This window comes from Zosterops lateralis (assembly GCF_965231275.1).
Source record: "Zosterops lateralis genome assembly, chromosome: 1".
Lineage (NCBI taxonomy): Eukaryota > Metazoa > Chordata > Aves > Passeriformes > Zosteropidae > Zosterops > Zosterops lateralis.
Genome location: NC_139762.1, coordinates 118,393,041 through 118,411,591, shown reverse-complemented (window position 1 = coordinate 118,411,591; position 18,551 = coordinate 118,393,041). Strand labels below are relative to the sequence as shown.

At 39.0% G+C, this 18,551-nt stretch overlaps 1 protein-coding gene across 1 annotated transcript in view; it reads left to right on the top strand.

The window, feature by feature from the left end:
- CPA6 (carboxypeptidase A6) overlaps nucleotides 1-18,551 on the top strand; it is a gene marked incomplete at both ends in the record, with an annotated part of 126,282 nt that overhangs the window by 70,776 nt on the left and 36,955 nt on the right. The window contains one exon of the mRNA XM_083859022.1: nucleotides 11,311-11,386. Within this exon, the coding sequence (XP_083715148.1) occupies nucleotides 11,311-11,386 (76 nt within the window). The remainder of the gene's footprint in view (nucleotides 1-11,310; nucleotides 11,387-18,551) is intronic.

The following is an 18,551-nucleotide window of genomic DNA, read 5'->3' as shown; positions in this document are numbered from 1 at the left end:
ATAGAGCTGACCTTGGGTGTATCTGGGAGGCTCCTGATAATACATAAAGCCACTTCACTTTTAAAATAATGGAAAAAAAACCCCAACAACAGCAAACCCTCCACTTTCTAACTGAACAAAATCCAATGTGTTCAAGATGGAGATTATCAAAGCAAAGGCACTTCTACATACCTACATACTTGCTGATGTTCCCGGCCTTTAAAATCAGTAATGAAGAAGATAATTACAGGGATCACATCAAATATTTTTGGAGGGTTTTTTTCAGTCTCCTGATGTATACAAATGCCTTCCCATGTTCAGATCCTGCAGGCAATTAGTGTACTGTTAATTTTACTGATGTGTAAGGTGACTTGTATATTCACATGCAGGTCCTAGATGTGGTTCCACATACACTTTCTGTCTTTATTCTTATCTATCTTATCTATGCTTTTGACAGAATATTGATGGAACTGCTGCAAGCAATCCTCTGAAGACCTGCTGGTCTGTGAGCACACCAGGGAGGGCTGGGAGCACACACCCAAGCTGGCAGCATGGGCTCTTCAGAAGGGCTGGTTCCTCCTTTTGAGCAGATTATCAAGTAACTCATATGGTATGAGAAATGGATGTATTCTCTACATCTCCAAACAAAAAGGCTCAAAAAAAGAAGAAAAAAAATCAAGTTACAGAGCCTGAAAACAGCTTAAATATATCTATAAGCAAAAAGATTATAAATAGCATCCATAAAGCTGCTTGGAGCAGCTGGTTAAGTGTTTTCCTTTTTGTGTGCTAAAATTGTCCCACCACGGAAGGTTTCTAAACCTTGTCTATAAATTCATCACCATGGAAAAGTGGTCCTTAGGAGAGAACATTCTGTGAGTCATCATAAGCTTTCTCTTTGTAGTACTACATCTAGTTCCAAAGGGCTGTTTCGAATTCTCATATTAAAAAAAAATAACCCAACCCAAACTGGCCTTTATCTGAAAATTACAAAAACGTGCATATTAAAAATCTGCTATACTTAGTAAAATAACACTTTTATTGTAGGCACATGCACACTTAATTTGTTTATATTTAACAGGAGATTGGATTGATATGTGTAAGGAAAGATGGGTCAGTAAATACACTGCAATTTGAAGTATATGTGGTGTAGAATTGTAGCTGCACTTTTCAGTGCATAATTCTTTAAAGTGAAACAAAAAAATTTTCATGGAAATGACTTTTCTCTCCTTCTGCTTCACACATTTGGTTTCTATGTTCACTGAAAATGTAATTAAACAGTTTTATTTCCAGATTTATCCCCAAAAAATTTTTGAAAGCTGATTTAAAGAAAATCCATTGCATAACTAAGCATCCAAAAACACTTCCAATTTTTTCAAAATTAGTTCCTGTACAACACCTGACAGTGCTAAAAGCAAAGTACATTTGTTTATATTTGCTACCCAACAGTGTAGGTTGCTTCCAAGGCACATGTGGACACCGCTCAGCAGTGTACACCTTGCATCCTTTCTCAGGGAAAGATGGTTGAACACAGTGCAGTACAGTCGCACAAGATTCAATTGGATGCCAAGATACATCCAGGTTGTGCATTAAACTCTGAAATACTCCCAGGTGCAGCTATACCTTTGCAGACTTACTGCTAGGCTTGTCTCACTGGTCTCTTTATTCAAGGCAGATGGTAGAAAGCAAAAATGACACAATGTACCAGGGGGTCATGGAGACCAACCATCCAGCATTTTTTATTCAAAGACTCTATCATACATCTCTGCTTATATATATTTAATCTGTTCCTTTCCTGCAGTATCAGTTCTCCTGGGAAGATATTCTGCAGTACAGACTGTTTGAAGAGAAATTTGCAAATACTATTTGACTTCAAATCTAGGTGTGCAAAGTGTCCCTTTGCTGAGGGCCTCTGCTCATTCCTGTTGTCAGAGAAACTCTACCTGGACACTCAGTATTGCATCTCAGCCAGCACTGTCACCTTGCTTGTGTCCCTGGAGGGAAAATAGGAGGGCTCCCTGTGAGACTCTCAGTTGTGGCAGTATTTAGCAGTTAGCATCATGTGCAATTGTTTCTGGGCTTAGTGTTTGCAGATGTACAATTTCTTCTCCAAAATAGCATCCTAAATTGATGAATGGTTCAGAACCCAGGTTTCTATTATGCTTATCTGAAGCACAGGAATAGCTAATTGTCCTGTAATGAAAAAAAAAGCCTGTTGTTTTTCTCTTGCTTAACCTAGCAAGACTCCATGGAAATGAATGGAATTATGCCAGCCTATTGCAGTAACACCAGCAAAAAGAGAATTTCCTTAAAGGAATTTCCTCACTTTTTTTAGTAAATTTGGGGTATCCCCCAGCTTTGAAACCTACAGATCATGCCCTTTTGCAAAATTGTAAAGAGGCATGTCCCGTTTGTCCTTTATTTGAATAGAGACACCAAAAGTGTGCTTTCCATGAATTAGAATATATAATCATTATGTGGAAGCAAACTAGGCAGTAAGTGATGATGGAATAGTTTGGGGAAACTTAGCATGCTACAGACATCTCATGCAGCAATATTTCACACCATAACACTTTTTTACTCCATAAATATTTTCATCTTTCTTGCTGTAACTTGCATAAATGAATAAATGCATAGAAAACACTAATGATAAGCCCTAAATTAAATCTAAGCTCACCATCTTGACATTTACTTTTTAAAATATGTATGAGGCAATTCCTCTGATCTTTTTTTTATACACTTACAAACACATGCTTACAAGTTAATTGTGTTTCAGGGCCAAGTACAAGCAATGAGTAAAGGCTCCCTCCTCCTATTGCTGAAAGACTTTGTACAGTCGTGAGGGCTTGAGGATCAGGGTCTTAAACTGAGCTCAAGAGATTGCCTATCAGGAATAACCAAATTCTTCCCAACTTGGTCCCATTCAGCAGCAGGAATTGCTACATGCCTTTAACCCTCATTCTCTATCCTTTGAATTATCATTACCTACAAAAAATACAGAGTTCTTCTTTATTTCCAGTTATTTTCTGAAGCTATTTATTCAAGAAAGGTTCAAGACATTTTAGAAAAACTTGATGGACTTAATAGCTGACTTAAAAGAACTAGTGTGAAATGCAGTAGTTCAAGTTTAAGATTATCCGTACAGGAATTTCTCCCTATTACAGCAAATCCTTTGGTTGGATCAAGGAGAAAAAACCAGCAGTGTACTATTCAGCCACAGGATGACTGTGATTTTCAGTGTTAGGACCATAAAATTGAGTTTGTATGAGATTTTTCAAAGCTTACAAAGCTTACAAAGTGCTTTTGGTCCATATTCAGAAGCAGAAAACCAGGAACAGGTGCAGAGAAGAGCTACAGGGACATCTAATTAAATGATCTCCAGATATCTCATCAACCAAAATTATTCTCGTACTCTATTAAATTATTCCTCCAATGATGGAAATCATTTTGGATTGAATACATTACAAGTATTACATGTATTATAATGAGAGGAACAGGGTACTATTAGAAAAGACCTGCTGGTCATATGATCTTCCTCTTTGCTGTTAAAGGAAACTATGTAATAAATTTGGCAAGTTTTTTTTCTGGGCCACCTATAGATGTTTTGTTTAAAATAGAGGAGAGAAAAAATAAATTAAAAATAAACACAAATTTATGTGAAGAACGTGACTTATGAAAATAAAAGTAAGATATCTCTTCTCTCTTTTTCAAAAATAATACTTCTATCTGATCCTTGAGAAGAAGTCATCAAGGCACATAAATTACATGCCCCATTCAGTGGTTGTCGCACAGCTGGAAATGTGCAGGGATTTGACTGCAGTGACAAGTAAAGGTCAAGTAAAACCATAACTTATAAAAAGTGGAATCCAGATAGTTTTTGTTCTATAAATTAAGAATTTTCTGTGAACTTCAAACATTCAAAAGAAAGGGTTTAAACCTTACACTTGTGTGTGGTAAGCTATTTATTAGTATCAGAAAAATAGTTATTTTACTTACTTCTGGGTATATGGGATTTTTACTACAAACACATTTTTAAAAAGATGGTAAATCAATTTTAGTGTGTTTTGTTCATGGTAGTGCATACTAAACTTAGGCAATTTTATCAGAATATCACGAGTTTAAAATCTTCATTAAAGACTGTAGAAGATTGTTTTAATTGAAAATATACTTTATATTTCCCAGATCTGTAGCTTGCCTGAACAGCCAAAAGTGGGGGGTTATTTCCAACCTTTGAGCACATTTCAATATTTCATAGCTGTCTCCAAAACCAGAGAGCATGGACATCTCCTGTTTGGACTCTTTGCTGTTATTCTATTAACATCAATACGTTGAAAAAAATGGAGATGTGGAAAACACTGGATTGTTTGAAAAAGAAAAGGTTTTTTTTTTTTTAGCGTCATTGAAGGCTATGGAGTAAAAGCAGAATGTTTCAAGACTTAGGAAGAGTTGCAGAATTTTGTTCTGTGAAAGCTGTATATAGTGCTTTCCAGTGTTCCCTGCCTTGCTGCCATTACCATGGCCATCAGGAAGCTTAAAAGCTGTGAGTTTATTTGTGTCTCCATACTCTCACAAGTTTAAAGGATGAGATCATCCCTGTTTATAGGGGCAGGGAACTGAACCATGCCTACGCTGCCAGCTGAGCATAGCTCTGCACCCCAGCCCGTCCATCAAGCATTGCAGGCAAAGATTGCACACCTGAATCTGAGACTGCGCCCAGTCTGGGATTCAGGCTGAGTGCCAGGCTTTGGCAAATACCTGTGCTTCAAGCACACCCACCACAAGAGAGCCCAGAGTCTTGTTCAGACCGCTGAAACAGATGGGGAGGAGAGGAACCAGACAAAACAATCCACCATCAAATCTCTCTAACCATAGTAAAAACCAGTGTGGTTTTTCCACATGACTGGATACAAAGCATATGGACCTCAGTATAAGGAACCTTCTGCTAAGCTGACACTGGAAGTGACCTGTGATTGTTTGTTCAAGGTCTTAAAGAAAGTCTGAGTAAATAAGTTTAATGCAGTCCTCTACCATTGAACCATTTCCCCCTTTACCCTTCTGCTCTTGGTATCTGAATTCTGTAACAACCTTCTGTCAGATTTGGTGTTCCTTCTTTCAGTGAGGCCAAGAGCAAATCTGCTGCACAGAGTCCTGAGATACTTAATTTGGAAATAGTTGCTGCAGTTGTCTCAAAATGTACACGGGGCTTAGAATGAGCTGAAGCAACTCCAAAGCTCAGAAAAGCCAATGAGTGGCTTCTGTGTGGACTTCCAGAATGATGGCTGCTGCAGGAATGTGCAGGCCACAGACTGGACTCTGGCCTGAGCTTAAGCTCAGTGACCAAGATGTGGATAAAGGATGAGACATGACATGAGAAATTGCTGAATATGACAAGGTAAGAAGCTGACAAAAAATTCAGAACACACTGCGAAGTAGAGCTAGATCTTGCAGAAGGTAAAGGAGGAGATGTTTGAGAAAAGGTTGAATTTCACAGGTAATTGAAATGGAATGCTGGGGATGTTTTTTGGGCAACCTGGGTAACCCTATCAGTGATACCATATGAAGCTGAGATTACCTAGAAATACCAGATTTGGGTACTGATATAGCAAAGCTGGGACCAGCTGGGGAAAAGTAATTAGGGATGTGTTGTTTATTTGAGAGGAGGTAGCAAAAGCAAGGTAGAAGTACAGTGAAAGGGAGGATTAAGAACAGGAAAAGGAATAAAATGTATGCAGCTGATGTAATCAGATCTGTTCAGGACACTGGCTGGGGAGTAATTGTTTGCTATAGTCTAACCAGGACATTAAATCAAGCTTGTCTGGCCTCACCACACAAGTTCAACGTGCCCCTACAGGATGAAAAGGGAGGAGAAGGGGAAGCTTTCCTCTTTGGGCAGAGGAGCACCCAGATGGGCAGATAAACATTCTGGTCCTGCCAGGCCTATCCCAGGCCTGGCAGCATCACCATTGACTCATTGCTTCTTTGCAAAGCACAGAGCAACTCACTTTATTGCCAAAAGCCATGGCAATAAAGAAGTAGATGGAGTTATAGCAGAAGCTCCTTTCAATAGTATGTTACCAGAATGATGATGATCCTTTCTTTAAAAGTAGCAGTAGTTCAAATAACATGTCGTTGGAAGGATCATATCCAAGTTAAACAATCATCAGCTGTTCCATGCAAATATGGTATTACAATATGTTCCGTAGGAAATTAATATGAATGAGTATACAGACTGCATCATTTAAGCAAATTACTGCAGACTCCCCCCTGGATCTTAATCCTGCACAGTTAACACAATATTTCCTCGTCATCTGGTTGCTTAATTTGGTCTGTTTAAGTGTTTATTGGTCTTGTTACTTCTTATTTTATTTTCTGCCCTAAATCACTGCCCTCTTTCTCTCTTCTTTTGCACATGACTGGATGACACTTGATGAAGCAAGACAGTGTTCATTACCATACACAGTTCATTTGCCTTTCCTGAGACAGAGACATGCACCAAAGTAATTGGTTCCCACTTCTTGGGTTTAAGCTAGATGGCCCTATAGCCAGTGTTTATGAGAGATTGGAGACCAGCTTTTATTGGAAAAGCTTTGTTCCTTAGTTGGAATGAAAACTGAAATTTTTGCAGATACTAACATTTCCATACCATATGTCTCTGAAATGAAGCTGTGCAGAGGAAGACTGCTAGTAATATAGCATTGCTTTAGTCTGTAAAGTTTCCTGCTTGGTAAAGAAACCTTTTCTTGCATCTGAAAAATATCTATGAAACTTGGATATTCCATGCCAGGGAATTAGTGTGTAAGTTTAGCTTCCCAAGGAGTCATCTGTGCTATGCTGATAAATATAATGCAATAACATACTTTGCCTCCTCAGCATTTCTGCCTACAGTACCCAAGCACTTATATTTCATTCAAAATTATAAATTAGCTAGCTCTTTCTTATACTAGGGATGATATCAGTTTCCCTGCCTTAATAGCTAAAAGGCAGAAAATATATACGTTGCTATTTAGATAATACAAATGGTCTTCTTCTCTGTCTGGATCAGCATCTGCTGTAATACAGAAAACCATCATGAAGGGCTCAGAAGTTTTGTAAAGTTCCCTTTCCAGATGTACCCACCAGGTCTCAGGAAGAAGTCCAGCTTTATTTATCTACCTTGATTTTTTAACAGTATTGAGTCACAGTCAAAACTCTTCATCCTAGTAACAGAGAGAGAGAAAAGCATTAATGTTTTATTATTTCTTAATCTTTTGACTATCAGAATTTATTGGAGGAATGGGAATGAAGCAATTGATCCTTTGTCACAAGTATCTGATGGCATATTGGGAGTTGACAAGATTTCATACTGTAGATCTTTTCAGCTGTGTCATTCAGCCTTAATGAACCACTAAAGTGCAGCAACTATGGCACCTTGTTCTCAAGAACTATAATCTCTCCTCTTAGGAATGGATGCCTGTAAGAGGGGATTTATTTTCTTTCCTATTTTTTCTGTAGGTATTTGATTTATAGCATATTACTACTTAAACTGTGTTTAAAATACTCATAAACCCTTTGTAAACATACTTTTATTAAATTCCACGAGAGAGCAGAGATCTGATTAAGGTCCACATTAGTCAGAAGAATAAAACAATAAGAAGGATTTTTCTGAAGGAAATGAGGAATTTACATAAATGCAGTTCATGCCATGTGACTTCATCAGGAAAGTTTCATGAGAGAGAACTGCTAATTCCATCAGTAAAGAAGTTGTAGATGTGCTGCAGAATAGTTTCTTTGGATCCATCTGGTCTGATCATAGATGAGTAAAACTATGAAGTAAATGAGAAAAAAGTAAATGAAAAAGCCAAAGAAATAAATGAAGAGGTTTTAGTCCCCACTGGCATCAGGGAGTACCACCCTTCCCAGGGCCACGTAGCATATTCCTTCAAAAGCAGCTGTGTCATTTCCCATGCTGTTCCTGGAAAAATATAAGGAGGGTGATAAAGGGAAAAAAATGACATTGCATGTCAGTGCTGGCCAACAGCTGGTCACCCATTTTGCTCAGACATAAGGCTGTCCCTGAGGACATCATCCATCTGGCTTCTACTCTTTGCTACCACACTGTTTCAGTCAGTTCATTTACTAAAGCTCGTATTCTGCTCTTGGCAAAGGCTTTCAACTGTGTTTACACAAAATTCAAAAGATCACACTAAGTCCTAGCTTTAAATTCCATTAGCCTAATTGCTAGAGGTAAATTGAAAGTTTCTTATGGTGGATATAAATTTCTACATTAATTTATACAAAATAGATCCCATGTTACTGTTTGTTTAGGATTTTTTTTTAAATAGAGTGGAAAAAAAAGCTTTAGAGGCATCATGGTTAGAAAAATAACCTTACCTGCATAAATGAGCAGACTGCTGACACATGTCTGCAGGCAGCAAAACTTTCCCATGATATATATATATATATGATTACTTGCTTCTTTCTCCTCAACAGCTCAACATAAAGGATGGCAGGGGACCTCACTAGGGGATGGTTCTGAGTGTTTGGGGCGCAACTGCCATTTATCCACCACATTAGTATGTGATCTGATAGATTTTGTTGGCTTTTAAATAGTGGGGAGGTTGCTGAATTTCTACCCTAAATTCAATGGGTATTGCACAGCATTTAAGGTAATCATTAGATTTCTTTAATGTGAAATGCAACCAGAAAAACTATAAAGCTAAAAAATTACCTTAGGGCTATGAGTTTTGGCTGTAGATATCTGAAGTAAAGCTAGATTTCCTATTTGTGCTTTGTTGATGAATTCATAATGATTATCCACTGACTAGCCAGCCTATGGCAATGGTGTTTGAGCAGATAGTTCTCAGGAATCCAGCATTTTCCCATATATTGCTGCACAAAAATTGAAAGGGCTTTGCCATGATGGCTTAACCATCTTTTAATAAAATACTAAAATTACTGCACTAAACTGCTTCCTATGGGCTCTCTAGCAGCAAACTCAGCCACAGCTTGAAGCATTTCTCAACAATGTGTCAAGTGATCAATCTGTCATAGCACCAATACTTTCCTCTCTAGGGCAGGTTTTTCATCACCTTGGAAATGACAGAGTAGCTGAGCTAATCAAAGACCGTTTACAGGGATGTGTATTAATTCAAGACCATACCTAAGTGATATCCATTGCTTCTAAATTCCATTACAGCTGTGTAACACATGCTTAGCTACTTATTTCATTAAAATCTGGTTTTTATATATTGGTTGTACCAATCCTTCCAGAAATGTCTGATGAATCTTTATCAGCTACATCAACTTCCTAGGCAATCATTACTTTTTTATTATTTTCTTAACAGCAATTTAGTACTTAAAAAGAAGTAAGTAATGGAAAAGTATATTACTGTTGTATATATGATAAATTAAAAACATCTATTTTCCTTTAAAAGGTGCAGCAGTTAGTTGTAGTACTCTATGAGATTTATTCCTTTCTGTGCAAGCGCTGACACAGGAGGTTAAACTTGGCTTGGAAGCACAGTAATTTTCCCTAAATTTTTTGGGCTGCCAAATTATAAGAAGAGAGCTTTCAGTAATCTTTTTTTCTTAGGCATAAGCCATTTGTCCAGTAAGGTCAACAGCAGCCAAGGACAATGAGGTACATCAGTGTTGTTGCAGCAGTAACCAGTCTAACTGGACTAAAAACTTAAATGCCATGAAGAAGCTGGAAGGCTTGGGACCTGTCTACAGGGAAAACTCAGCAGGGGTGAGAACCAAAACTAGAGAGCTGAGACAGAAAGAAGGATCAGAGGTTATCCAAGGGGAGCAAATGTTGACAATAGAGAAAAGACTAAAAAAGAAAAAGGGGTGAGGGAAAATTATTTCCAGAAACAGGTAAGCCACTTCAGAATTCATTAGTAGTGCTTTCTTCTGAACTGGCAGTATTTAATGCTTACCTGTGTATGCATTAAGGATTCTTACAAAGGTGATTCTTACCAGAGCTGTAGCTGCAGTTCACCAAAGGCAAGACCTGGTGCCTGAGAACCTTCCTAGAGCAGTGAACCAGGAAGGGCACACTCAGCAGTGCTGCTTCTAGTTGGCCAGATATCTTCTGAGCAGAACCTTCAGCAAAGTAGGAGAGCTCATGAAATATTTAAGGGACAAACCTCTCAATGTCAAGGGAAATTCTACTGTTTAAAATTCCCAGATAATAAATAAACTGTACATAGAGAAAATATTTTAAACTCATTCTGGGTATTGCATGGAACTGTAGAAATAAAAATATGCATGGCCTCCAAGGTCTCTTGGAAGAGACATAGCAATTATCAACAGTACAAATTAAAAACTCAAAATGTAAGAAAATGCCAGAATTCACATTGGCCATGCAAAGTTATTTCATCCTTCTTGTGTATGGCTGATATTTTAGTTACATGATCATCCCTCTATTTTCTGTGGTCTCCAGCATCCCATAGGTCATGGCAGATTGTGGTCATTGACGAGTAATTGAGTTTCTTTCCTCTTGTTTGCAAAATTATGTCCATGGAGATCACAGAATGGCTTGAATTCAGTTGGAAGGAGCCTGAAAGGTCATCTAGTTCCATCCCCCCACCCCCCCACCGCCCCCCACCATGGGCCAGGACACCTTTCACCTCAACAGGTTGTTCAGAGTCTCATCCAGTGTGGCCTTAAACACTTCCAGGGATGAGGCATCCACAGCTTCTCTGGGCAATCTGTTCTTGTGCTTCTCACAGCAAAGGGTTTCTTTCTTGTATCTTGCCTAAACTTACTCTATTTCAGTTTCTGTTAAAGAAAGTGAATAAAATCAGCTACTATTATCTAGAACATTCTGAGCATGTATGAGCAGTTATTTACTTCACAAAATTTGTGCAAGTTTTAACAGGTAAAGCAAAAAGCATGCCTCAATATGAAGATCACCTCTTTTCTCAAGTCAACTACCCTCTTGAATGCATGAGAACAATGAACTTTTCAAAGTCCATTAAAGGTTTAAACATGAAAAAATAATGCATTTTACTTAATCTTGTCCTCAGAAACAGATTAAGCATTTGGAAAAAAAATTTGCTTTGTTCTGAGCCAGATGTTCAGTATGGAAGATATCAGCCTGAATGGTTTGACTTAGAAGGAATGAACAAAACATTTGCATAAAAATGGAAGGTCAAGCTGACACTGATCTGTAAAGAGCAAATCATTTCTATGGAAGTGCATAATCCAGCAGCAAGTTTAGAAGCAGAGCTCTAGTTCACCCAACATTTTGCAGGTACTGAAAAAGAGCACGATTGCAGTAGCTATCTGAACCTAATTACTTGACTCTTTGTACTCCTGCAAAGTGCCAATCCAATTTTCTGTTTTTGGCAGTGATAAAGTCATACGAGTTGTTCCTGAGAGCAAGAGAGAAACACAGATCCTGAGGGCTGCATTCAACAGGCTTAAGGTGAGTTGGATTATTTTCATCTTTTTCCTGATCTTTCTTGAAGACTGTAGTGGGTTAACTGACTTGCCTTTCATTTGACAATTTGAATTATTTTATTACCTGGAAAGATGTCTTTGCCCATTAAATTTTCAATTTATCAATAAAATAGCATAGGTATTAGATTCATCGTGTCTGACAAATTTAACAACACTTATTTCCTTAAGGTTATACAGGTGCCATACTTGTAAATTTGCTTTCTTTGCTCTTCCCCTTCTTGCTAGCATACATGATTGCTTCATTTTCTGCTCAATGGTGTTACTTAAAACACTGAATGTGTATTCACATTCAGGTTGTGAATACACAGATGAATATGAGAAAGGCTTCAGTTTGAGAATTTCTCTGGCAGAAAAAAATTTTAGAGGCAGTTGACAGAGTGCCTAGGGTATTGAGCCAAAGTCTTTCTTCCTTAGCCTTTCCCTGCAGATGTAAATTAAAACTAGTGGTTTTAAACTGTGCAGCAGTGCAGCACAGGAGCACTCCGCAGCATGCTGCTTTGCTGGCATAACTTACAAAGGCAGAGGCAGTCTTTTCACAGCAGTCTGACCCAGCATCTCAGAGGATGGGGACTATCTGTAAGCCAGGTCTATAGTCCTGAAAAAACACATGCACATGCAGGTCTATAGTCCTGCACATGCACCAGCTCCAGGCACCATGGGAAAGGGATAAGCTTCATTATTAGTCACCAAAACAGCCTAAATGGAGAAGAATCAGGCAACTAACAACTTGATCAATATGTTGAGTGCTACAGCATTTAGAGCACATGCAAAAGCTTTGGGCTTCTCACTGCCTTCAACCCCAGCAAACTATGCGGCAGTCCATGACATAATTCTGCCTTTATTGTTGAAATCTTATATAAATTAGTGTGTTCTCAGTGAGGAACAAATGAAGGTGCACATAATTTTCTAGTCCATCTGGGATACAAGTAAATCAAGTGTCTGTCTGTATACCAAATAAAACAAAAGTAAGGTGTTAGAATAGCTCTTACACCCTCCTGAAACCCTTCCATCATTCAATTATGATGAAGCTTTCTTGCTACTATTTTTAAAGAAAGAGGACTGAGCTACCTTAGGTACCTCAGCCTCAGAGAAGGCTTACTGCTGTGAATACTCCAACAGTCAAGACATTGACACCTTATTAGCTTTAAGTAGGACAGCTGAGGCTGTCTTCATCACATCTACATTTCTTAATGCTGTGTTTTGTTAGTTCTTCATTCAAGATGCTATATTTTGTAACCTCCATTCTGAAGACATCCAGCCTGCACACAGGTTGCACAACAAATTTCAGTGTTCAACAGAGGCAGTGTCAAGATGCCATGGATTACCACATTCTGCACTGTAATGCCCAACTCGCCTAAAGAATATTGTCTCATATTTGCTTCTTCACTGCTTATTGGGGACCTGACCCTCACCTGTGAATGTTACTGTAACACCCCAAAAAGGATACTCATTTTACTCCCAGTTAGGGGAAAAACCTAACTGTAAACCCAAGCAATACACGTGGAAGCTGGTTTTTGCATTAATTTCTCCCCTCGGATGTCGGAACACAAAGAGGGAGCACATGTGTTTTTTCCTTTCTCCTCATATTGTAAACCCTGAAAAGCAAAGGAGTTACTCACCTTCCTGTAACTGTTTCTCATTACAGAGCTCCCTTAGGCTCCCAGAAAAAGATTCCTTCACTCAATTCCATCAAAGTGGGAGCAGTAGAAACTTGAATAAATAATTGCATACTGTAACTCAGAGCAGGATAATAAAATTTTGGCAAGCTTCACCAGAATCTGACTAGTTAATTAGAAAATGATTGATTCTGATGAGAAACTAAGCTGAGGAAGTTGAAAGGAAGACTCAAAAAAGACAGAGTGTAGTGACACCCAGTATCATGAACACAGGCTGGGTTTGGCTGCATGTCAGGTCTTAGGGCTCTTCCATCTGCAGCAGTTTCATTGCCCATCTGCATGGGGTGGAAGAGACACCCAAGTGGATAATAAGTAATGGATATATTTAACATTAATTTATCACATTTCCACTCCACAAAAAAAATCTCAAGTTATTCCTCATGAAGTGGATCAATAGCAAGAAATGCTATTGAAATGCTCCTCAGAAATGCACTGTCCTTACAATACTAGCAAAAGTCAGTTGTGGCTGCGAGTCATCAGCCTCTCTGGAGAGCCACGTATTTGGAGTTGTGCAATCTTTAAGTCACCGTATCAATTCTCCTGCGTCTTTCTCCTGCCCCTGGACTTTGAGAGTTGAAATTCAATGGACAGTGGATGTACCTACCTTCAGCTTTTTAAATACGAGCCTTTAAAGCCCAACAGTCTCCAAAGCTCTGGAGAAAACAGAAGACAGTGAACAACAACAAAAAAACCAAAACACCTCAATAGTGCAAAATAAGGTTCAAACAAACCTCAGATATAGTCCTGTTGCTATCTTAACACAATATGCCTGACAAACAACAGAAATATGAGTAGAAGTGTCAACAGAGATGTACAAATTCCTATAATTACAAAAACTGCACTTGAGATTTTTTAATTTTTGAGTCAGAAAGCCAGAACTGGTTCAAATACACATCTCCTTTGAATCTATTGTGGTTTGAGCAGTAAATTAATACTAACCTGTTACATTGCTCACAGATTCTGTTTCTCAAGGGGGAAATAAAGATGGAACATGGATCCATTCGAGATGTCACAGCAGCCTTCTTGTTAGAGGGTAGAAATGAGCCAAGACACAGAGTTCTTGTTTATTACAGCATAAAAAGGGCCCTGGTTTATTCCTCTTTACAGCTCAGCCATCCTGACTCCAGCTATTCACTGACTCTGGCTGCAGCTCCTGCTGTAGGTTTCCCTTGCAGCCTCTGACTGCTGGTGATTTCCTGCTAAACTGTGACTGCACATAGTTGGCAGACTCTGACTGCAGGCTTTTACCCAGCTAGACTATGGCTGCAGGTTCCAACAACAGACTCTAACTGCAGACCCAGACCAACCTCACAGCAGCAATTTTCTCTCCAGGATCCTTCTTCTTCATGATTGTCACCTTGTGATCCTCCCCTTTAGTAGCTAACCCACTCCCTTTTATCACACTTCTCTTTATTGGATATAGCTGTGATTCATCAGGGGCAAGGCTGTGTTGTGTAATTAACACAGCTGTTACTTATCAAGGACGAGGTCACCTGTATTCCCTTCTCCTACATCGATACATTACAATTTTGTTATAGTACTCAGTGTTGTGCAAAATTCAGTTTTCAGCCTGAGTTATGATATGGCCTGATAGTATTCTCTGCCATTGTCAGTATCAAGGAAAGTCAATAAAAATAAAACTTACATCATCACTTTTGTTGTTGAATTGAGAATTATACATACATTGGGTTTCAGTTCAGACATGGCTTTCTACCCTGGAAAGTCAGTCTATTAGAGATCAGGTATATTTCAGAGGACCAAAAGTTACATGGGATGTCAGGATTAGTCCCCATTAGTCAAACAGGAACTGTGGTGCAAAAATCATTTGGGGAGCCCAGTTTATTCCTGGTGTGAGCCATGCACAACATAAATATTTTGAATAAATTCCCAGGACAGTTCTAGCACAAGAATAGATTCTGCACAAACAGAATGTATGCTTGTTGCAGGATTTCCTTGCACAGAACAGACCATCTGTGGGAATAAGGCAAAAGGAACATAATCCCTCCTCCTCACTGTGTGTGGTGGAGGGAGGTTTTCTATACTTGTGATGTTCTATGTTCATTCCAGTCCTTTTTTTCTGCCTTTGAATTTACACTTGTAAGACAGAGTGACCTAGCCTTTTCTTCTGGCCTACCTCTCATAATCCACAGAATTATAAGAAAAACTCCTCTCTGTTCAGTTCAAATTATCCTATCCTTCTGAAGGACATTATCACAAAGATTTGGACAAAGAGGAAAGAACCAAGAAGAAAATAAACCAGCATTAGAAAGAACAGCAATGTGTCTTTTCACTCATTTTATCTGCCAGCTTCTTAATTACTGTTGTCACTCATTTTTCCTGAGTAAATTTGTCATTTACAGTCTGCTCTAATGCCAGGGCAGTAGGGAAAGAAGTGGTGAGAGCTTTGCCTTTTGCCATGCTGAAGTCATGCAGAGGTCAACAAGGTCCATCCCTTTTGGGAAAAGCACTAGATACCAAAGAAATCTTTCCCAAATGTGCATTTACAGAAACTGACACTGAGACATCCTTGAAGAATTGTCTTGGAATTGGCTATATGTCTTGATGTATTTGAAGTATCTTAGAATGTCTCCCCAGTGATTAACTTGGACAGTGACAGTTGAGCTAAAACATAACCCATAAATTTCATATAAGAATTTGAAGGACTACTCAGGGTTTCTAGTTCACATGGAAACCTCTTGATGTCAAACAGGACTGCTCTTCTACCAATACCTGAGCTGTAAGGTTAATTCACACACTTTGACAGAAAGTTTAGTCCCAAAGAATGTCTTAAACCCAGCATCTGGAGCTTCATAGGAGGGATATTTGCCCCCTTTATTTGAGGAAAAGAAAAAAAAAAGAGTCTTTATAATGCTTGGTGTAACAAATCTCTGAATTCTACCCAAATTGACCAGGCTCTGCTACCGTGTGAATGCCATTGCTTATACTGAGTGAATAATGGATAAATGAACGTTTCATTCCACACATTTTACTTTTGTTCATGAATTGCCCAGTGGCAAATCACATAAGTCATAATCACTTGCTGAGTAATTTCCACAAATTAGTTTTGGTCTATAGCTCCATTGCTCATAGTACTTTGTTATTAATCATTATTATAAATTGATTCCTTCATAGGCTGGTTCTGTTAAATTTGAGGTGACAGACTATTGCTTTTTTTTCCCTGGTGGGGTGAACATAGCATGTAGATCTACACTGCCAGTAAAAATAGCCAGCCCTACAGATTAAAATTTTTCTGTTGTGAGTTCTGTAAAATTGCCTGAATGGGCATGTATTTAACCAATAAACTCAGCTAGCATAAAGAAGAAATATAGAAGCCTAAATATACTGAGTCAGATAAGCTGCATTCCAGCCTCAAAGCAGCAGGAGGGGGCTCTGGCCTGGACCACTCTTGTCTCAGCCAGGCTGAGCACAGTTCCCTGTGCCTCCCCACCAGCCCCTCACTGTAGGACTATATCTCTCCAGAACAAGTTCTCAGGAAACTCTTGTGCATCGTGCACTGCTGTGTATGCAACTGTTCCTTAGGGCAGTATGTGCCTGAGATCAGAAGAAATGAAGCAGGTGGGGAACAGAGAGCCATGCTCTTTTTTGGGGGCAGGAGATGGCAGTTTCTGGTTTTCACTGAGTGGCAGAGGTAGTAGCAGCTGGGAGATGGTCATCAGTATGTGTACAACAGTATCTCTTGTCTCCAGCATGTTCCTACATCATTTCTTTCAGTCTCTGTGGGGAAGAAAACTAAGACCCTGGTAACTGTGCTTCCTGCCAGCAGCGCCATCCCACATCCTTAGACGCTTTTGGCACAGACCTTGTGCCAAAGCCCACTGGGGCTGGATGTGACAGTGAGTATGACAGGGATAAATGATGGTGAAGCTCCTGCCTTGACTTTCCTGTAAGATGTATAGTATGGAAGTATACTATACATGTATAGCAAGTACATTGCATAGCAATGCTGAGGAACATTTTCATATTGTTCATATGGGACATTTACATATGGACCGAAATGCAGCAGATACTTTGACAATTCAAGTGCAAACTCATGGAATTACTTATTTTCCTAGCTCTACATCACTGTCCAGCTTTTAGATTGGCTGCTGCTGTAATGCCATCACAGGTGCCAGTCTTGAATTTTTCATTTTCTGTTGCAGTCCTTTGCTCTAATAAATAATTTCTCCTTTTATAGATATGGTACAAATCTTTAAATCTTTAATCCCGACTTAGTGTTTAATACCAGAAATATATTTTTGCAGGCTCATTGTTCCACCCTAATCATTTCCAAATTATTACAGTAATCAACAAATGAAAGATAAATACTTAGGATGATAGTACCACAGTAACATGAACATTACTGCCCATTCTCTGTCCCTCAGGACTCCTCTTGTCCATCTGCTGTCCCTCTGCTTTCTACACCTCTCCAAGGACTGGCTATTTTCTCCTGCTCTTTCTTGTTCAGAAGACAATTTGAGGAGCCTGTTGCTGATTTATGAACCCTTTCATGGTTTTAATTCTGTTAGACCTGACTGACAGAAACAAATGTCACATTCCCAAGTGCTTTGCAAAGAAACGGGGATTTTCTTGGGTCCTCAGATGCAGCAGCTTCTGTTTATCTGCTCTGGAATTTTCCTTTGTAAGCATTATTTTTGAAGCAGCACTTCATTTGAGCCTTGACTGATAACTTGTACTCCATCGGTGGTCTCCAGGTACTTTTTATCACATAACGCCTGACTGGGATTGGGACTGTTTGTATAGGTAGCAAAGAACCAACTGCTCTGTGAACATTCCTGGCATAATAGAGTTAGACCACTCATTCTTCAATAGTTTTTATAAAAGAAATTCCTGGGCACAGCCAGGTACTTGTTCAACTTTGGGAGGAGCCAGCCTAGCTGGCCTTGAAGCCAGAACTCCATTCCCTTTTGTTTGTTTTCCAGCCCTTACAGCAGCTGCTTATCCATTGTAATCCCTGAATTGATCCTGTCATTGCAGTTCAGGGAATCAGAAAAAATGTCTCATAGGAGAAAAGGATCACTTGGCTATAAATCTGATAGTTTACACCTCCATAGGAAAATGCTTAAAAAGGCTTCAGAGGGCAAAAGCCTGTCTGAAATGCAGTAAGAAAGCCTGTCAGCCCAAGTGGAGTTATTCTTATTTGCAGAAGAATTTGCAGAAATAAGAATTTGCAGCACTGCCTGCATTTGGCTTTGTACCTACAGCAGATATATCTATATAGGCTGGTGCTGTAGTTTTCAGTCTAGATTTTACCCTAGCTCATGGTTAGGGCTCCAGTCAGATATTAAAATACTTCAGATACACAAGGAACATCAGGTGACAACAGAGGGTATTCATCAATATATCAAAATACATGTTTGGAGACCACTTGCCAGGCTCAAAAGGAAAATGTTTTTGCAGAAATACCTTAGTGGAAAATAAAAGATAGAACAGAGT